Source organism: Sciurus vulgaris (genome assembly GCF_902686455.1).
Source record: "Sciurus vulgaris genome assembly, chromosome: 1".
Lineage (NCBI taxonomy): Eukaryota > Metazoa > Chordata > Mammalia > Rodentia > Sciuridae > Sciurus > Sciurus vulgaris.
This window is the reverse complement of record NC_136461.1, coordinates 58,002,508-58,025,559: the sequence shown is the minus strand read 5'-3', so window position 1 is coordinate 58,025,559 and position 23,052 is coordinate 58,002,508. Positions and strand designations below refer to the sequence as shown.

Here is a 23,052-nt window from a genome sequence, read left to right as displayed (position 1 = left end):
TATATTCAGTATAAATGCTCACATTACTTAGTTCAAGTTAACTTATTAATAAAGGAAGATTAATATAGTTTCTCAAAATGTTTAGAGATATTATTAAAATATAATTTGAGTAGATTCTCCAGATTTTTTTTTTTGTTTTGTTTTAAAATGGGTCAGAATGAACTAATTTTGTCAGTTAAAAAAACTTTGTTCTACTATTTTGAATTCCTTGGTCCTTTCTCAATTTTGTTAGCTCTTAACAAAAGCATTACATTTAGAGAAAGGCTGACATTTAAATTATTATCATTTAGATAAGAAAACTCCCCAGAAAGTCATTAATTTACACTTGTCAAAAGAAAGAGACTTAAGTAACATCAGAGTCTATTATTCCTAATTTCCACAAGAGCAAAATAAAAGAGAATAAAAATTCTTGACTCAACTTATAATAAAAGCCTTTACTGACAAAGGAAGACAATATATTCAAATTAGCTGTCTATCAATAGTATATTGAAAGGAAGGATCATAACTGAATATAATTATAGTTTTGATATTACATATATAGTAATCTACTATATAAATAGGTGATTTTAGAAAAACTATTGATTAAATACCAGAAGTCACATAGTATACACACTTACTGTCTGTAAACAAAAAAAATCTTTATATTTGTTTTTATTTTAGTTGCTGGAAATACTCAAAACTTTGCATTTAATACATTGTTTTTGGTATATGGGTTGCATATGAAGCAGTGGATTTGGTTTTAGATCACCAGGCAAATGTTTTGGATTTTATGGGAGCAGTGGAGCTTACTTCTGTTTTTAAAGAGTGGCACTCATTTTTTCAATAGTTTCTGGGGTCTGAGAGAACAATGTATTGTATTGTTGTCAATTTCTCTTTTCAGATCTGTCAATATTTATTTTATATACTTACACATATAGGATTCATACACACACACACACACACACACACACACACACATATATATATGATAGATCTACCTTTAAATTGACTCATGCCATTATGTAAAGAACTTTGTTGTCTCTAGAGACATTTCAGGCATTGAGGAGATTACTAAGATAATTAGAAGGTCTTAAAGGACAATTCCTTGAGAACAAGAGGTCAGAAAATTTATAAATTCAAATGATACCTGTACTGTGGACAATTTAGAGCAAATGTCTATGACTCATGGTTTAGTGGGTAAGGGCGGTGATTCTTCCATTAGTGCATCGGCTTCTGAAGCAGTTGTTACGTGGATTCCACTGTGTAACTACCATTTGGAGTAAGGCAGGCAAAGCAGGTTCAGAATTGGTAAACTCTGAACCCCGAGGCCCTACCAAAACTTCCAACTCAAAAGATGAGAGGGAAAAGACAGTAGAGAACATTGAAAGAGCCTTCGAGTGTGGTAATAGTGGTGAACCTGGATGGCACTTCTCTCTGAACGTATATTTATGTTGAATGAGAACTACTATAGTATTTGACTCCCCCTGAGAAGCTTCTCTTGTCATCTTTTCATTCCCTTTTGGGACCAACAGAACAATCCCATCTATCAAGCATCAACCATGGACAAGACACTTTTGGGTGTAATATACATATTATATTAAATGAAGTTCAGTGAGACTAATGACTCTGAGGCATGAGAGTAATAAGAGATGAAAGAGACTTGAAATCATGTTCACCCCATTCAAAATCCATGCCCACCCTGCTGAACCATGATGCTTCTGCTAAAGGCAAGGAACTGCAGGTTGAATTGAGGGGACAAAAATCTAGATTTTATTTTGTTGACAGAATAATTTGTGATTTCCTAAAATACTGGTGTATTTTGGAAATTTTTATTAGATTTTAGTAGAATACTTTTTTATTTTGCTACTAAACTGTTGGAGCAGTGCATCTAACAGCTGTTTTCCTCCAAAGTAACACTCATTTTTTTTATTATATAGTTTTCAAGTAATAACTTCATTTTGTATGAGATCATAAAGATATCTAGATTCCCACTGCATCAAGTCACCTCTAGAAAATTGGTTTAAAAATAGTTTGTGATACACCAAAAAATTCATATTCGTGTTTCATCATCTTTTTCAGTAATCCCAGAGGGAAAAATCAGTGTACATTTCTGTTTGAAGCTACAAAAGAAAAAAAATGTAAAGGAAAACAATAGGAGAAAATTTAGGGAGATTAGTTATCCTTGTTTCAATCATATCCAAACATTTCAACTTAAAAATAGACCACAGTTGCCAGGTGCAGTGGTGCACACCTGTAATCCCAGCAGATCAGGAGGCTGAGGCAGGAGGATTGAGAGTTCAAAGACAATCTCGGCAAAGGCAAGGTCCTAAGCACCTGAGTGAGACTCTGTCTCTAAATAAAATACAAAATAGGACTGGGGATGCGGCTCAGTGGTTGAGTGCCCCTGAGTTCAATATCTGATTAAAAAAAAAAAAAAGGCTACAGTTAAAGCAGAACTGCTGATTATATACTTAATATTTATTTTGTGGGTAGAATGGAAATAACAAACATAATGTGAATTTAATGGGCTTTTATATCATCTATCCAAAATCTTATCAATGCAATGTCTACTAGATTTTAGGAAGTAAAATTTTGCATCTTTAATGTTAGTCATTATATTTGATTGAAAATTAAAATACAAAAAGAATTAAAAATACTGTCTACATTACTGAATTTCTACTATGACTAGCAAGAATTTTGGGTTTCTTATTTCCTACTATACAAGGTAATAGCTATGCACTAGTGTAAACAATTGAGTTCATATTTCCCATTCATGTTTTCCCAGAGTTTGCATGATTTCAGTTCTGCCTTCATCTTAGATTATCTACATTCACCATGTTTCTTCAAGATTAGTGAAATAAGAAGAAGGGGGTTCAGGGGAAGAGAGGAGGGACAAGATAAGGGAAGAATAGTGGAATGAATCTGACCTAACTTTCCTGTGGACATATAGGAATAGAGCACAGTGAATCTCCACATTTTGTATATGCACAAGACATCCCAATTAAAAAATATATAAGCAAACACCAGAAAGATCAGTAGAGCAAAGAAACGAGAACAGAGGGAGGAGGGAAGGGAAAGTATTGGGGACTGAATTAGAGCAAATTATGTTCTGTACTTTTATAACTATGTCAAAATGAATCCTAATGTTATATATGACTAAAAAGAACAAACAAAAAAGCTAATAAAAACCATGTTTCTTCTGATAGCCTGAAAACTTTTGTAAATGCAAATTTTTTTTCTGTTAGGAATTATATCCAGAAAGTAAAGAAACTGAAAGTGCTCAGTTTCTTATTGAGAACTAAAGTAGAACAATTCCATTAAATTATGCCTTATTTTACAATTTTAGATTACAAATCAAACAATGTCTTCTTAAAGATGACAGCGAATGTAGTGCTTACTATTATTAGTTGGTTCTTTTTTTCCATCATATCTACCTTTACAGGGGGATAGTTGCATTTGGGTATTAGGGATAACGTGAACATTTTGTAAACATTTCCAAGTACAATGCATTTAAAATGCATTAGAAACTTTGGTAAAAGGTGTCAATAGCAAGTTGCAGGTGCATTATGGATATTCTGATACAGAGTGCTTTAAATGGTTTGCTTCCCAGGCAATAACATTTGGCAATTTAGAAGAGGCCATATTGCTTCACAATGCAGTGTGCCTTCTTTGTCATTTCCTTCTTTAGAACACATTTTCATTTTACATAATGTTATGGAAATTCATTCTATCTAAAATGTACTATAATAGATTTTCTCATAAGAAAACATAATCTAAGAACATATCCAGGGTTGATATTTTTTCAATTAAAATTGATAATATATTCAATTAACTAATTTTAAAAAGCAAAGCCCATGTAGAATGCTAGTTTAAGCCACATTATTGCATTGCCAACATCTTTTATAAACAAAAGAAACCAATAACGTTTTGAATGTGTAGTGTAGTCTCTCTCCAAGGCTGGAGGATGGCTGCAGGTCTACAAGTGAAACAGGAAGAAAGATAAACAATGTACACTAAGCTTGAGCTGTTAATTAGTCAAGAATCAATAGCCAGTCATAGTGGATAGTTTATTTGGTAAGACAATATCACAGAACTTAAATTTCTATTAATTTGTGGTCCTTAAAATCCATCAAGTATTCACCTGGTGTCCACCAAGTGTGTGGCATTGTTGTAGGTCCTGAAGCACTTCTTTCACAGTATGCTGCCTAACTTCATTTAACAAGTGTTCTTAGAGCACCTTAGTTGCAACCCACTTTGTTGCCAATATGAAGATAAATGAATAAAGAGTTCTTCCCTTTAAAAGTTTACAGTCCTCTTGGGGAAATACTCAAAGATCACAAATTCAACACAGGGTGATCAATGCTTTCATAGAGAAATGTGCAAGACATTATGTAACAAAGAGTAAGGAATAATTAATTGTACCTGAAGTGTCAGGAAAACACTTCATATTATATAAAGAGTGGCTTTTGGATCACACTTTAAAGATTCATAGTAGATCAAAAGAGAGAGAAGGGAAAATAAAGCATTCCTTCTTGATGCTTCCATGTCCTCAGGTACCTCTGTCTCTCATCTTAGCTTCTGTAGTCCTGAATTCCAATTGTCCTGAAAACAACCTATTTGATTATCCCTCACCCCTCCGCACATGTAGCTTACTACATCTAGCAGGCTGCTTCTACATTTGTAAAACATCTGACTTCCTTGAAGACTGCCAAACTCTCTTGCTTGGATTTCCTTCGGTAACCTCCAGTATGAAATGGATGGTCAACAGTGCCTGATGGTTTTGTGATACCATCCTTGTATATTCCCATTTCCCACTCTGGAAGAGGGCTTTCTTCATGCTTCCTCTTATCTCTTCAAATCTCTAATATGTTCTATTCACTGTCAAGCAATGACTCTTTTTTAGGCTTTGTAGAAAAATCTGAGCAATTAGTTGAGAATATCCTTATCTTTTCACTGCCAGGATGCCGATATTACCATGTGTGAGGATCCCTGCTTCTATGGCCACTTCTTCCACTTGTGCTCTATATCCCATTCCCTCACCTGCTCAAGCATTTATTCTTGTAATTATTTCCTTTTTCTCCTGAATCATTAATTCCTCTTTCTACTGGATCATACCCATTAGCATGCAAGTATACTTTACTATAATCCATCTTTAGAAATTCTTTCTACAACACTATGTCTCTGTCCTGATTCAGACACCTTTAAACCATTGCATTCTGCAGCTAAACTTGAGGAAATTGTGCTCGGCTCCTTTTGCTAATCCATATTCTCTCTTCAGTCAGTATAATGAGTATGCACATAATGTACTACTGAAATAGCTCTTATCAAGCTCTGATGGATGATCTATATCTTGCTAGTATCAATGCTCAATATTCTTTGCTCATCTTACTTGACTTTTCAGTAAATTTGGTACAATTGACTCCTTTCTCTTGCATTTTTTTTCTGGACCCGTGTGGCACTACTTCTACTTGTTTTTTTTTTTTTTTTTTTTATAAGTCTCTGGTTGCTCACTCTCAGGATCTTTTACAGACTCCTCTTCCATGCTTAAACTATAAGAATTAAAAGGGTCCAGACTTAATTCTGGGTCCTCATTTTTCTCTATTTATACTTTGCACATTGGTTACTTCAATGTGTGTGTGTGCCATAATTTTAGATATCATCTATACCCTGATGAGTATTACATTCATTTTCCCATCTTCCTGAGCAGATGATTTATGTTTCCAACTGCCTACACTTGATTGTTTAATAGGCATCTCAAACTTTTCATTGCAATCTCATCTCAAATTTCTGATTCCCTTCCATCTGCTCCTCTTCAAATTTTCTCTACATTAGGAAATTGTGTCATCATCCATCTAATTAGTCAAACTCAATATTTGGGTATGCTCCCTGATTCCTACTATTTTTTTTTTTTAACATCAGAATCATGTCCATTGGCAAGGCTCCAACTCCAAAATGGCTCTCAAATCTTTCCACTCACCACCTCCATAGCTACACCCCTAGTCAAAGTGACCATCATTTTAATCCTCAGTGGCAATCATCTCCTAATTGGTGTCCCTCTTTCAATTTTGCTTACCTAAATCTTCTTCTCCCTAGAGCAGAAATCCTGATTTTTGTAATGCTTAGATCGAATCATAGATTTTCCTTGCTGAAGGCCTTAGAGGCTCCTCATTGCAGTCAGAATGTAATCCCCATTTCCAGACATGGCTCACCAGGTACTTCATAATTGTGCCCCATCTGCCTCTCATACCTCATCTGGTGCTCTTTCTTCCCATGCTCACCATATTCCAACTACTCTGGCTTTTCCTTAGACACATCAACCTTGTGTTGTATAAAGCATCGTAAGTGCTTTACACCTGAAATTCTTTTTGGTTGCTGATTTTGTTCTTTATCTAGAACTTCATCATTATTATTTAAGCCTAAATTCAAGCTCCATCTCTTCATAAAAGTCTTCCCTGACCAGCTTAGTCAAAACAGAAACAAAAACATCCATCATTCTCCTCCCCAACCCTCAAAAACCCAAACTTTATATATCATCCTGTTTCCTTTATAGCAATTACTTATATAACTCGCTTATCTCTGTATGTTTTCTTGTCTGTTTCCTTTCATAGCATTTGGAGAGAATATATCTCTATTGTTCAATGCTAAATTATCTAGCACCTAGAATAATGCCTAACACACATGATCAATTAAGATTATTTTTAATTGAACTGTTCATTATATGAAGAAAGATTTTATTAGTGTATGTCAAGAGGCACAAAACTAAAAGTCATATTTAGAAAATTTAGTGGGAAATGGCAGGAGGGAATGTAGAGAGTCAGATTATAAGGTGTCTCAAATGCCAGGTACAGTTTTAGATGTTATTGTATGAGCAATGGGAAGTGAGAGATTTTTCATTTTATGTTCTATTAAATACAGTTTTTATGCATTTTGTAAAATGAAGTCGTGTAAGTATATTTAAAATCTTTATCTGTTTAGATGAATGTAATAATGTTGAGATGTCCTTTTATGATTATATGTAATATGAGAAGTGTTATTCTGTTTTCTTTTGGAAATTGCATGAAACATTTAAGCAAAGTGAAATTTTTGCTTTTAGAGACATGTTTAATTAGAAATGTTTTGTTATAGCCAGAGGAGTCAATAAATAGTCTTAATAACATTTTAATGTTAGTAAAACAAAATAATTCATTTATCTAAAATTCCCATGAACATTTCCTCAATAGAGAATGCAATTCTTACTTTTTTAACCAAGCCACATAGCATAATGTATTCCATGCCATTGTTTCAGACTGAACATTAAAGAGCTAATGCTTGATAACTGTCATAGCTTTTAAATCTGATTAATTTAATTTCTAATTTTGCTCATAAAATTATAGAGCATTTATTTTATAACTAGGAAAGATTGCTATTATGTAGTAAATATGAAGAGAAATCCTATTAAAATCATGAATAAAGTTTAAATTTAAAGAGAACATAATAGAATTACAATGTAGTTAGGGGAAGGTTCTGGGTCCTTTTTAGTACAAATGATATAAAACTAAACATAGTGGATAAGTGATTTGGCAGGTAAGAAATCATGGAGTTGAAAATCCATGAAAGAATAAACTAAAATCTCATGTTACTGAAAGGAAATATAAAATATTCATCCAAAGAAATTAAAATCATAAAATTAATATCTTACGTGAATTTTTATTTTAAATATTGCTCAGGCATTGGATCTTAAATGTCACAGAAACTGTGAAGAACTATAACAATTTAGAAATATTTCCCTTGCATCTGTTCAGCAGAAAAATCAAGCTTTTTAAAGATGTATTTTGCATACTGAAAGACCTGAAATAACCCTGACTTGAGTAGAAAGGAAAATGGAGAAATGAAGAAGTGAAAAAATCTATGCAGAGTTAAATACATTTCACCTCTTTCAGCATTTCTTATTGAACCAACTACCAATGATAGGTAGTTGTTTGTTGTATATTCATGAAGAGTGCTTTTTAAAAATAAAAATCAAAGCATGGTGGCAAAGAAATCTCATAAAATGCCATAATAACATATGCTTGCTGAAATTCTGTTTTTTTTTTTTTTTTTTTTTTTTTTTTTCCCCTGCATCTACTAATTACAGAAGGGCAGGAGTGAAAATCAACACACTGATACCTGTTGAGTGCCCACTGTGCCTGTGCCAGGGCAACATCTGTAACTCAGAAGGGAGAGTACATTGTTCAGCCATTGCTTACTTGGCAATTAGATGATGGAATTAGAGCCTTAGATAATACAGTCAAGACAACAAAAACTTCACAGAATTAAGCTTATTAGATTTCTGAATAAAACTATAATCAGATCAAAATTTCTGTGGAAACTTTGCCTTGAAAAAACCCTGCCATAATTTCCAAGCTACCAATCGAAATACAGAACTTGTGGTTAATTTCATGACAAAAGTAATGGAATGTCATGGGATAATTTAGGGTTTTTCAGACAATAATGGGAAGGTCTCAAGAAAGATGCTGAGAGATACAAAACTGCATTGTGTCCTGGATATGTACGACAGAGACCCTGTGGGATGGTGAAAATGTTGGGAGATAATGAAGCAAGAAATGTTGACTCCGAACCAAGATGGATCTTGATGTGTCAGTTTTTTGAATACTGTGAGCAGCTATTGTGAGCTTTTAGATTGAACTGTTTCATGGTATGTTTTAGTGAGGGAGCTCTGACAGCAAAAAGGAGGATGGATTCTAATGAGAGACCAGAGGAAGGGGGAATTATTGGAGGCAAAGGCAAATATTATTAGGAAACTCAAGGAGGGTGATACCAATGGGAAAAGAGGAGGTTCAGATGTGACGTAAGTTAATGGCCAGAGATTAGGGGGTAGTAGGAAAAATGGATAGGTATCTCTCATTTCTGTAATGAGCTGAGTGGCACTGTCACTGGGGTATACGTAGGAAGAACCCCAGAGGTTTTGTTCTGTTTTGTTGTGGGGTGGTGGGCAGAGGAGTGGAACGAGGAAGATTTAGGTTTTGACATGTCATGAAATATTCCATTTAAAGATTTGGCTATTGGAATGTGGAAGTGGAATTGGGGTGAAAAGCTCAGGTTGGATATGTGTTGGCAATTCAGCACAGAGGCAGTACTTGAGACTGTAGTCATAGATCTGTCAACTAGGATCTTTGTATATTTTTCTGGCTTGAGACAATGAGAAAAAAGTGAGTATTCAAAACTTGACATTCATAACGAACCTTTAGCTTGACACCGTGGGGCATGCCTGTAATCCAGCGGCTCTGGAGGCTGAGGCAGGGGGATAAGTGAGTTCAAAGCCAGTTTCAGCAAAAGTGAGGCACTAAGCAACTCACTGAGACCTTGTCTCTAAATAAAATAAGAAATAGGGCTGGGGATGTGGCTCAGTGGTCAAGTGCCTCCAAGTTCAATCCCCAGTACCCCTGCCCAAACCCTGCCCCCCCCCCAAAAAAAAAAAACAAACAAACTCTGAGTCTTTAGTAAAGATGGTAAATTTATGCAGAAGTTATAAAGGGGCATACATTCACGTTAGGTTGTTTGGTTGTGCAAATCTTTAGTGAATAAAGTTGTGAAAGTACATGAAGACAAAATGTTGGTTATAGACCCTTTCTGATACTACTTGAGTGTTGCTGTTCAATTTTGCTAAGTCTGTATTATCTAGGTTCAATACTTAATTCATTACCCAAAGGAATTATCAATTATAAAATGAAAACACAGACCTTTAAGATTTAATTATTAAATATAGTTAAACTTTTTATATACTTTATTGAGGATTAGAGACAACTATCTGTGTGATTACTCATTAAATACTGTTAGATAAGAAAGCTGTATCATACACTATTAAGACTTTTATTAGGAAAAAAACCCTAAAAAATACATCCCCCTTATGATAAAGAGACTTTTAAGAAGTAAAATAAAAAAATATAACTCATGCCAACTTTTTTGAATACCCACAAATTTTCTAAGTGCTGGTATACAGTAATTTTGTTTAAAAATTTTTCTGGCTCTGAATGATAACAAGATATTTTCAACTATTACCCAAAATATACTCTTAAAATATGATCACTGAGGTTCAGAGAAGGCAAATAACTCAGAAAATCAGTCACAAGGGCCTGAGTACAAATCTAGGTTTGGCAGGAAATCATATACACACTCAAGGACATTGTGTCTCTTCTCAGATGAGAAAGGACCAGAGTACAGGCTAATTGTTCTGTGAGAGCCGAAACCTTGAGATCTCATATAACGGAAGCCACAGCTTTCAACCTCACTATTACACAGGGCAGCAGTTTTCATCTTTCAGTAAATGTAATCATCAAGGATCAAAGAAGCTATTGATTAAAGACTCTGAAAGGAGCAATTTGTTATCACAGTGTTATGTGGTTTTTGTGCCCCCAGTCCCTCACTGGACTTGTACCTTAGCTAACCATAATGTTCTCCATTTTATGATGAAAGTATAAGGTTTAAAAAGAACTGTAATTAGTTCACAGAACAGAGCTCACAATCTTTCCTTTTGTGACTCTATGGAAAGTACAATTTAATATCTTAGAAGAGATTCTAATAATCACATTGTTAGAATGCATTATAATTTTAGAATGTTTTAAATGTAGATGTCATAATATTGCTCATTTCCTTGAAGTGAAAATAAAGCATCAAGTTAGAAGATATGAAGAAAATAACTGATTTGTGTACAATTCTATAAACCCAGAGAGCACTACTTTGGTCATCCTTGATTAGCTAGATTGTCATGTAGTCAATTTGATAAATATAACCCCCAATGGGACAGTGCCGTGGGTTCAGCAAAAATACCATGACTTGTAAACTGATATACACTGGTAAAAGCACAAGGTAATATAATTATAAAAACATATATATATATATATCCAATTGTGCATTACAGTTACAATGCAGAATTATAAAACCATAGTAAATAGCAACATCAAAAAACCATTCAGTAAGCTGTGCCTGACAATGGAATTTTTGTTACAACAGTACTAAGGAACCTACTGATGTATTTCATTGAAATAAATAGAAATAGTACTGCCAAGTGAGATGAATTCATTAATAGGACATTTAAGTGAGAATAGAAAATGAGTTAGTCATTTGTCCAATTCATGATCCACATTATTTTAAGAATTTTTATTCATTATGTTGATAATGATAACTAATAATACAATTAATAAATAAGGAAGAGGGAATTTCTATGTTAAAAATCATAAAATTATACAAACATTGAAAATATTATAGAAGTTATTCTTTGTGGAATGACTTTGAGAATAAATTGCTAAGCAGGTACCACATCATTCTCAGATACCACTGTGTGTGTTTCCTAAAAATAAAGACATCTAAAAGGTAACCATCTAAAGTAGGAAATTGACAGTAAGATATTGCTTCCATCTAATCCTCAGACCCACCAAAGTTCTGTCAGCTGCCCAAGGATTCCTAGAAATTCACAAAAAGGGAAGACTACAAAGTTTCTGAATCTATTTTCTGGGGGAACATCTCTTAATAAAAACAATGATACCTAAGAAATGAAATCATATAAATAATAAACACACCATTTACTAACTATCTAGCATATGTAGTTTAGTAGTTTCAAATTATCACTTATGTTTGTATTTCAGAAAATGTTTCCTAAATTATTCTATAGTACTTTTTACTTAGGAAACTTTGGGACTTCACTAATAATAAAATGTAGTCCTATTAACAACTCAAAAGAAAATTTCCTCAATTTTCCTTTAAATCATTTATACTAAGGAAGTTCAAGATTTCACAGATAATAATAAAATGTTATCCTATTAATAACACAAAGGAAAATTTGCTTAGCAAAATTTTCTCTTTTTGAGTGACTACACTAGAAACGTTATAGTATTAAAATGATCTCCTTTACAAAAAGGCAAATATTTTATTTCTAAGTGAAAATATAAATGTGAATGCTAACAATTGTTCATGAAAATATTGGAAATAGATTGGAATTTCAGAATTAACACTTTTCCAGATTCTATAGCTTTATTTTATATTCTCATAATGGTTCATGACCCAAGAGAAGTTGCCATGGCCTCTGACTTCTCTCTCCACTTTGAACTGCTTTTCCACAACCCCAAAAGTTTCTTATCCATCAAGTTCATTGAATTTATTCCATTTTTAGGTATGTTCATCAGGCTTGACTCCATTTACTGATACAGCCCAAGTAAGCTTGCTGGAACAAGCAAACACTCCTCTTAGTCAGTGTTTTATAATGGCAGACTGAAATATACTTCACTCCTTGTGCATCAGAGGTGGGAAAATATGAATATGAATATTAATATTAACCTAATCTATGTATCTCTTTCTTTGTATTAGTAGTTTTACAACTCTTACATGTGTATTTACATAATACATGTTAGTGCAAGTGGAAACAAATTGATCGCCCTATTTTAACTTCAAGATACTAGAAAAATTCTTACAAATATGGAATGGTTTTATTTAAAGATAAATCTATCATCATTACTAACCATTTTATACTATTTTGTTACTTTTGTGGAAATTGTTCATAAATTTTATTTTTAAAAGCCATTCTTTTTCTTTCACTCTTATCTTGACTTAATGTGTCACATTCTAATAAATAAGCAAATAAATATGTTACAATACTTTTGGATTTCCTTTAATATTATAAATATTGTTTTTTTTAAATTTCAAGTTATTTTCTTCCCTTATGAATTACCTATTGTCCAATGTGGGGAGGGGGAGAGAAAAAGAGAGGGGTGAGGAGGAAGCAAGGGGAGGTTTAAAATTCAAATCTCAACTATTGAGAACCTCCAATCATTTGTTCTTACCTGATTTAATGATAGTCACCAAAGACTCATTTGATATATTTGGCTTTTCATATAGTTTTCCAAGGGGAAAAATAATCAAGTGACACAAGCTGTCCAGGTCATATGACCACTTTCATTGTGAATCAATATATCAGCCTTTTGCTCAGTTTACTGAGTGCCTACAGTGTTTCAGGTACTGCCCAATCAGCAGTGACAACACAGAAAATAAGTCTCTCTTCAATGGAACTTATATTTTTCTGAGGGGGTAATCTCCAAGTAAACAAGGAGTCAGCATAATTCAGAGAATCATAAATACTATGAAGAAAACCAAACGGAAAATGAAATGGTATAAAGACTGAGGACACAATTGTACATGACGTGATTGGAGAAGGCCTCTGAGGAGGCAACCACTAAAGAGAAACATGGATCCTAAGGAAGCCCTACCACGCGGGGAACGCTAGAGAGAAAAGCCACCATTGTAAAGGCTCTATAATGAGAACAAACTCGTTTTGTTCAGGAGAAACCCAGCACAGCTGAAGAATTTTGGAAAGAGGAAATGCTGTGCCATGATGGAAATTACCCATGAACTTGACCTGCCAGCCCTCTTTCTGTATCTGCTGTATCTGGTATACTGCTCAAATTGAAATTTCAGACCACGAAAGCACCGGACATGGTAGGAACCTCCACAATGACCCCAAAGAATATCTGGCTCTAGAAATCCACATTCATGTAATTCTGCACACCATGCCAGATTTGATCTCTGAACCAACAGCATGTATGGCAGAAGTCATGGTGTGTCACTTCTGAGATCAGATGATAAAAGGACCAAGGCTCTGTCTTGGATTCTCTCTCTGTAGTCATCTGCTCTGGGGGAAACAAGATCCCAAACTAAGAGTAGCCTGATAGAGAAGTTCATGGGCAAAGCCAAGAAGTAAACCTCTACCCTATGATAAGTGAGAAACACATTTGCCAAATAATGCCTGAGTGAGATTAGAAGCAAGTCAGATGACAGGATTCCAGCTGGATTGTAAGATTGTGAGAGATCCTGAGACAGTATTACCTGCATCTAGCCTCTCCCAGATTCCCTGATCCTGAGATATTTACACAAAGACCAATGAAAAAATATTTTTATAAATATTTATTGAAAATACCTGACAATCTACGTCAGGTTTATTTTCTATTTTAAATCAAGGACTTTACTTGACAGCAGTCCAGATTCTCCTCCATACTCGGTATTTTCTTCTTCAACTAAATATATATTTAGATGAAAGGAATAAATGCTCTTTCATTTTGGTTTAGCTTCCACTTAGCCATGTTTAAATTTCCTTCTTTTAGGTTGTTTATCTCAGGCATTTGTCACAGCAATGCAAAACTAACAACATATCCTCCAACTCGGGCAAGGTGTCTTGAAATTAGGCCCAGGCAAGATGCTCTGCCTTAGAAAAAGGTATTACTCAAAAGTGCAGGGTATTGAAATACAGAGCAGTTTCTTCCTCTCTGTGCTTGCTTCTTATGGAGGAATGCACAGATGCATACTCTACATATGTATTTAAATGGATTCCATGTCCTTTCTGTAAATTATCATCATAATTAAGTCACTATTTTGCAAGGACTATATTTTCATAAATCATATCATACATTGAACTTGAAGGTATGTTATTGACATTGATTTAAAAAAAACAATGAAATTTAGTGTATTTTGATTAGGGGAAAATATAAGATTAACTTTTGGTTCATCAGAGGGATCTAAGTTCTGTTAAAAAAATTAATCACTGTTTTCTTAATTTTTTTCTGTAATACTAAAAGAAGGTAATAATAGCAACACAGTACATATTTTAATCCTAACATATAAGTCATACTGATTTATCATAAATAATTTTTGACTTTCAAGAATAATTATGACTATAACACAAAATTCTATTGTTAGACATGAAGAAAGGAAAACAGGGTAAAACAAAGCATTTTATTAAACTTAGATATTTTACTTTAAAATATCCTATATATTTATATAAACCAAATTTTAAATAGACTAGTAAAAAGGAAAAAAAAATTCAAGAATATATAACTTTCTTTTTTGCTAAAACACTTTAGAATTTCTTAAAATTTTTTCATCATTTTTTCTAAAAATTTCTGGCATAGTCTTGATTTAAAAACTGAAAAATATCACAACCCATAAATTATCTTACAGAAATAAGCATCCTTTTAAGTTATACCCTGTGAAATTGTCATTTTCAGATATAAAAATGACAGTTTCCTAGGTTTTAGTGCAATAATGTTTTGGCAAGTATTTTTTTTTTTTTTTTTGTGGCCATGAGAACCTGAAACGGACTCTTCCCATTTATACTAGTAATGATACAGTTTTATAAGCACTACATATTCCTATTTAGTAGGAATCTCATACAGTGGTACTGAACTTATTAATAGAAAGTATTCATACTTTCTCCTTCTTACCAAGAGAAGGAAGAAGCAGTCAAGGAAGAATTTGTAGAATAATGGTAAAACAGCCCACATAAATATAAATAGCTACTTTTCCTACTAGCCCCAAATCATAATTCAAAATTTAGAAAATGCACAATAACTTACTTTGGTAGAGTTTTCAGGTGATTTTCTCTTAACTCCAAGATTCGCAATTTGACAAGCCTAGAGAAAAAGAAATTACATTTTCACCCCTTCTGAATAAAAAGTTACTATGATAGAAAAATGAATTATAACTATTATTTTCCAAATAACTATGCTGAAATAGTTTTTAGTATGGTTCCAGATTTTGAAGAGATATGTAAATTGATTAAAATAAGACCACAGCTACACTAGTCAATGACAAATCATTTTTCTAAAAGTAAAGATAATTCAAAGGTATCTTTGAATCTAAGTATTCTAAATTTCTAATGTTTTATACAAAATATATTGACTATTATATTCAATCTCATGCATTGAACAGATTATTGAATGTATACTAAATATTATGTGCTGTATTCACTGGAATAAAGTGATACTTTTCCGCAAGATACCATAAATGGACTTGAAAAGCAAATGACCTAGGAAAACAAAAACAACTTGGGTTTTTTAAAAACAGATTTGAACAGTCTACAGTCTTTCATATTCTGCCTCTGTGAGATTGCAAATTAATTAACACCTTCTGATTTTAGTTTCTTCATCTATACGTGTGCCATAACAGTACCAAATTCATGGGGCTTAAAAGATTCAATGATAGAATACATGTGAAGCATAATTCCTAGTTTCACTTGTAATAAATATTAATGATTGCTAATTTCATTAGTTACACAATGGGAAGATGGGGAAAATGTTGTAGCATACCATATTTTATTGATGCTAAGGTACACATTTTAACATTTCCCAAAGGATGTTCATTTGACAATCCTGGGGTTGGAGGAATCATGTGCAGAGGCTGAGAGGTGTTCTTAGCTCCTGGTTCTGGAGTGCTGTTTGTGATTAGGAATGCATCTTGCTTGTTAAGGTCTGCAGTCTGGGACACACTATTGAGATTCATGTTCATACTGAGCTTTAAAAGGTACTCAGATAAGGTTACTTTGAAACAGTTATTAACTGAATTCTCTGAAATCTTTCTACTCTAGGAATATTTCACTATTTGAGCTATTTCACAGGTATCAACCTGTATTTATTATGCTTTTAGGTATCTGTCTAGATCTCTTTTCCTTTCCCTTTTTGTCTTGCCTCCTATTAAGTTTCTAATTTAATTTAAATTGTATGAATCAATCTCAACATGAAATAAAGTAATTCAGTTCATCAGACAATTGGTGATATACCAATAAAAATGATTATTATGCATTTATATGCCTCATATCTTTTAGACAATTATACTTGCATGAAGTTATTATGAGACTGATTTTGGATTTTAAGAATACAGAATCTTAGGTCTTGGAAGAGAATTTAAGCTTCCTTTTGTTAAACTACTCAAATGATTTTAAAAAATCTTTTTAGATTATAATAAAGAAACAGCATATATTGGCACACAATTTACATAAAACTTAAATCCTAATTCTAGTTTTGGTATTGATATTGTGTTTTTTGTTCGCCTACATCTTGTTCTCACATTAGGACAAAAGAGAACTGACAAAAATTCAAGAGAAAAATTGTCTTAGGGTGATAATTAAATATTTAATGATTTGGTAATTTAAAATCATATTGCAGTGTTGTGGTCAGTACCAGAAGGGCAATTCTAGTTTGTGGTCAGTACCAGAAGGGCAATTCTAGTTTATATGGATAGATGGTGAAGCTCCAATTCATACTTAGAAGCCAGGCAAATGCTTTCTAAAAAATCTGTGAGTTTCAAACCCTGCCCAAGTGCATGGTGCTTGCAGTTGTTGTAATATTGTGATTCACAGAAGTGAAGCAATCTGGGAATGGCTCCTGTGCTCTTAGTATGTGAATGGAAGCTGCTGCAGGTTGAGTGACTTCCTCATTCCACTGAGTTCTTAAAGTCAACAACTAGCTTCTGTTAACAGATAGGTATTCAATTATGCTTGATCTATTGTTTGAACAATTTCAAAGGTAATCATTTAGAAAAATGCAGTTGATAATGAAATTAAATCCCCAAAACCAAAGGTTGAATGTTTTCCCTGTTAAGTGGATGAGGATATATAATAGGGGTGGGGGAGTCAGGAGTGAGAAAACAATGGAGGAACTTTAGGTAGAGGGGAATGAGAGGGAGGGGGGTGTGAAAAATGGTGGAATGAAACAGACATCATGACCCTATGTACATGTATAATTACATGAATGGTATGAATCTATATCGTGCAAAACCATAGAAATGAAATGATGTACCCCATTTGTGTACAATGAATCAAAATGCAGTCTGAAAAATAAAAAAAAAATAAATAAATTAAAAAAATGTTTTGACTCTTAAGATATGTCTTCTACACAAAAAAGCACCTGGAAAATTTTTTTTTAAAATATGTAAATGAGAATGAAAGTTACTCATAATTTCACTTCAGAGTAACCAGTCCCTTATTTTGTGCGTATTCATAGTGGAGAATTAGTTAATACAATTTTGTTATAACAGACTCCTCAATTTATTATAGGAATTTTAAAAAAAAATTTTTTCTAAAGTAAGATTGTTAATTGCTACATAGTATTATTATAGGGATAAACCATAATATAACTAGCCAATCTTAGACAGATGTGCCATCCCTGTTTTCATTTTGTCAATAATGATAAATATACATGTTCATAAGTCCAAGTGTGATATCTGATGATGGTACAAGAGACTGCTAGGGGCTGGCATTGTGGCCCAGTGGCAGAGCACTTGCCTAGTATGTGTGAGACACTGGGTTCAAGTCCCAGCACCACATAAAAATGAACGAATAAAATAAAGGTCTATCAACATCTAAAAAGGTATTAAAAAAAAGAGACTTCTAGTAATGAATTAAAAAGGAAATTACTATAAATATTTTTAATGCTTTTAAAGCATGCTGCCCCACATGAAGTTATAACAGTCTCCAGATCCATGAGCAAACCACGAGGTTATTATCTCTGTCCTCATACTCCACAAACAGTTTTTGTAATATACTAGGACAAAAAGACCCTTTATCATTTTAATTTGTATTATATTTATCAATTGTGAAAATAAACATTTTTCATGTGTTCACTTGTCATTTGTATGTTTATTATAAATTGCTTGTGGACAGTAATTATCCCTTTTCCCTCGAGATCTCTATCTTCATATTCATTTGTAAGAATTATTTATATATTAGGGAATAAATAATTTGTTTGTAATATATAATGAAAACACTTTCCTAGTTCATTGTGTTCCTTAAATATTGGCTTTCTGATTTATTTTATTTTAAAAGTAATTGGGCGGTCAAATCCAACCAAAATTTTCCTTTGCTTCTGTACCTATAAATGTATTTCATAACCCAAGAGCCATTAATATTCATCTGCATTGTTTTTCCAGATAATTTTTTACTTTATTTTTAACTCCCTAATTCATCTAGAATTTATTTGATTATTAATGCTATGTGAAGACCTAATTTTATTTTTTCAGAAAGTTTCATTAATTAAGTCTTATTTATTGCATAATAATGAGCTCTATCTTTAATCACAACTGTCACTTTTGAAACATCATCTGCTGGTGCTCATGAAGAACTTACTGAATATGAAACGAAATTGCATAATTCATATTTCTTATTCTTACCTTCCAAAATTGGCTGGAAGAAACTCAAGAAAGGCGTCATTCAGGTAGAGCTGGGTCAGGTTTAGAAGCTGCGTGAAGCCATCAGGGAGTCTAAAAGGGAGTTAAAGTTTTAGTCACTGTATCAGTGTTGCTATAGAAACAGAACAAAAATATATATTTCTGAAAAGAAAAAATAGACATGTAATACATTTTCCAACTCTCCTTTTACGGTATCACAGTAATGGAAGAATTTATTGAGCATGTTGCTACAGCTTGAAAATTTTGCCTGTTATTAAAATAAATGGCATTCACCCACCTCCATGCTGCTCTCCTATACTGAGATTTATGTTACTGCTAAAGTTAGTGACAGCATCTCTTACAGCTGGCCTAACATTATGTACACCAGTCAAGGCATTTTTTTATGGAACTCTCAAGTTGTATGTCATGTTTTCTTTTTAATTTTAAGATTAACATTACTTTCTCAATAGAATATTCAAGTAGTCAAGCAAGAATATCTATATATTTAATGATTTCAGTTAATCATCAAAAACTGTCTATAATTTGTTACCAAGATGAAGAAAGCTGTCCAATTTGAAAGGAGGAGGAATATGTTGATACCTTCACTAATAATTTCTTTAATGTAGGCCCAAGGTGCTTGCATATTACAATTCAATTTAATTCATGTTTGTTAAAAATGAAGAAGAACATTGAAAAGGCAATTAAACATAGAGGGTATAAGAGGCATTAAAAATTAAGAAAATATTTCTTGGGGAAATTTTAAAAACTAGATAATTATTTAAAATATTATATTTCACTAAAAATGATCAAAGTTTTTCTAGCAGAATTTTTTTTGGAATAATATTGAATTGTTTCCTATACGTAAATTTCTATTTAAGTATTTTTAATATATATCTGCAGTCTAGTCCAGATTATGTTCTTTCATAAAATACTTCTAAACAGCATTCAAATTTGTCTTTTGCTCAAATTATAACCTATCTGCTTCCTTAGATTTTTCTGCCAAAATGGTTTAATGATCTGCTTGTGCTCATTGCTTTTCATCTCAAACCATTGTTTCTTGGCATGTACCCCAACTCCATCACTAAACCTGCCCTCACCAAAGGCTCTAATGACCTCTTAAGTCCCAATTCCATTAGCTTCATCTCTTTATGTATTGCACACTGCCTAGCAACTGTTGCCATTGTTGACTACTCTTGCCTTCTTTGCTTCTAGCACAACAGTTATCCTGATTCTCCTCCTACTTGTGGGACATTATATCTGAATTTCATTTCATAGTTTCTCTTCTTCTGCCAAATCTTTGTTATGAAATATTTTCTATACATAAAAGAATATATGCATGTATATAATAAAATGAAAAACAGAAACCCTCTGGATTTCAACACTACGGCACAAAGGCACGGGCAATGACTTCCTCAATAGGACCCCTACAGCTCAGGAAATAATGCCAAGAGTGAGTAAATGGGATGGCATCAAATTAAAAAACTTCTGTACAGAAAAGGAAACAATTAGAATGTGAAGGGAAAATGGGAGAAAATCATTGCTAGCTACTCTTCTGATAGAGGATTAATATCCTGAATACATAAAGAACTCAAAAAAACTTTATATCCAAAAATCAAATAACCAAATTAATCAATTAATTTGATTAATTAATTAATCAAATAAATTAAACAGACATTTCTCAAAAGGAGAAATAAAAATGGCCAACAAATATATGAAAAAATGTTCAATATCATTAGCAATTACACTGAGATTTCATCTCACATCAGTCAGAACGTCAGCCATCAAAAATATAAATAATCATAAATGCTGGGGAAGATGTGGAGAAAAATAACATTTTTACACTGTAGGTTGGACTGTAAATTAGTTACAACCACTATGAAAATCAATACGGAGGCTCCTCAAAAGGCTAGGCCTGGAACCACCATATGACCTACCCAAACCACTCCTTTATTTATTCTGAAGAATTAAAGTCATCATATTACAGTGATACATGCACACCCATGTTCATAGCAGCACATTTCACAATAGTTAAACTATGGAACTAGTCTAGGTGTCAATCAGTGGATTAATGGATAAAGAAAATGTGGTATATATACATAAAGGAGTTTCATTCAGCCAAAAAAAAAAATTATGTCATTTGCAGGAAAAATGGATGGAACTAGAGACCATCATGTTAAATGAAATAAGTCAAACTCAGAAGGTCAAGGGTTGAATGTTTTCTCTGATGTAAGGAAGCTAGAGAGGAAAAGGAAAAGAAAGATGGAGTTGGATCTCATGAAAATGAAAGAGAGATTAGTAGAGGAAAGAGAATAAGGGATAGGAAGTGCAGAGGGAGGGGGAAAGTTCTGAGGGTGATATTGTTCAAATTATATTATTATATTGTGTACATGTACTGATATGCAACAACAAATCACATCAGTGTGGGCAACTATAATGCATCAATAAAAGAAGCGGAGGCAGGGGAACCCCTGGGTGCCACTCCCCAGTTACATCTTATTTACTCTACAAATTCCTAAATGATGTTAATTATTTTGCTTTTTAAATAACTTTGCTATATAACTATTTTGTAGATACATTGTGTGGTTTTGCATTTTTTTTCTCACATTACATAAATCAAATCATACTGTGTACATTTGTGGAGACATTTAAAATCAGCATTAGATTTTTTCAGATTTATCCATTTTAATGCAAATGACCATAACATAGTATGCCATTATGTATATGCCACAATTTATTTACTATACTCCTTCTAATGAACTTGTTTCTATTTTTACTTCGTGATTATAAACACTACTTCTGGGAATACTTTTGGACATATATTCTTACTGTGTACCTTTAGAAGAGGTTACCTAAGTTACATCCCTAAAAGGGTCATTACTGGGTCATAGATAATATTTAAATTCATTATATGTAGTCAAATTTTATTCAAATCAGTTTCATCTATTTATAACACAACCACCATTGTACAAGACCTTCTTCTCCCCATGTCCTTTTTAATCTTTGATTTTTGTCAATTATGCAAATGCAAAACAGTAATAATAATCATTTCCATGATTAATTATCAACATCTTCTCTCATAATTTTACTAGTAATTTAAGTTTCCTCTTCTGTGAAAATCATGCTTATTTGTTTTGACCATTTTTCTACTGGTGTCCCACCCATTCTCCCAGGCTTTGCACTGTGGCACACACTAGAATAACTGCTGACTGCTAGCCCCTTGTTGCCTGTTGGTCTTCAGCTGCTGGAACCTGCTCTGCTCATTCACATGGCTGGTTACAATCCCAGGGCAACAAACCCCCTCAGAAGCAGATCTCAGCTACTGAATAGCAGCAATAATACCTGAACTCCCTCACCAACTGTGTCTGACAACTCCATGGTAAGAGTTACACTGTTCCCAGAGATCAAGATCCTGGGATCTATACTAGTAAATAGCCTGATGACACCCCAACAGGCACTTCCAGAGATCACCTCCTGAGCACACTCCCTTCTGTTTATACTACCTGCATTCATTTCTAAACATCTGCTTCAGGGAATCTACATTAAACACAACTAATGTTCTTATACTCTTTTTTTTTTTTTAACAATTATTTATACAGTGTCAGGACACCAATGTTATATTGATTATTTTTGCTGCAAATATCTTATTCTATTTTGTATTTTGGAGTTATCTTATTTGAATATGACTTCACAGAGAATGTTGCCACAAATTTGCTCTTAAGAAAGAGAGGATTCACGAAAGCCTAAGAGATTTTATAATGTAGAGGTAAGAAGATATTTAAGATTGGTGACATAGAGATGCATTCGAAAGTGATTACTCTATGCATGAGAGTATCGGGGGGTTAAGATTCAAGATCAGTGATAAGGGATAGAATTTAGAGGACTTTGAATTCCAAAGTCAAAGTTTTGAATTTGATCCTATGACAATAAAATATCTGTGGTAAATAATTATTTTTCTCTGTGTTTTCCTTTGTTGTAATACATCAGATCTCTGATAGTACGGTAGTTTTTATGATAATGGCACAGATGTTAAACAGGTTTATTTTTGGTACTGGGGATTGAATCCAGGGGTGTTTAACCACTGAGCAACATCCCCAGCCCTTTTTATTTTTTATT

At 33.1% G+C, this 23,052-nt stretch overlaps 1 protein-coding gene across 2 annotated transcripts in view; it reads right to left on the bottom strand.

The window, feature by feature from the left end:
* Nucleotides 1-23,052, bottom strand: part of LRRC7 (leucine rich repeat containing 7) — a 525,614-nt gene that overhangs the window by 232,670 nt on the left and 269,892 nt on the right. For both annotated transcript variants that reach the window (XM_079128752.1, XM_079128751.1), the window contains exons 6-7: nucleotides 18,943-19,032; nucleotides 15,354-15,410 (exon numbers count right to left, since the gene is read on the bottom strand). In XM_079128752.1, coding sequence (XP_078984878.1) covers nucleotides 15,354-15,410; nucleotides 18,943-19,032 — 147 coding nt within the window. The remainder of the gene's footprint in view (nucleotides 1-15,353; nucleotides 15,411-18,942; nucleotides 19,033-23,052) is intronic.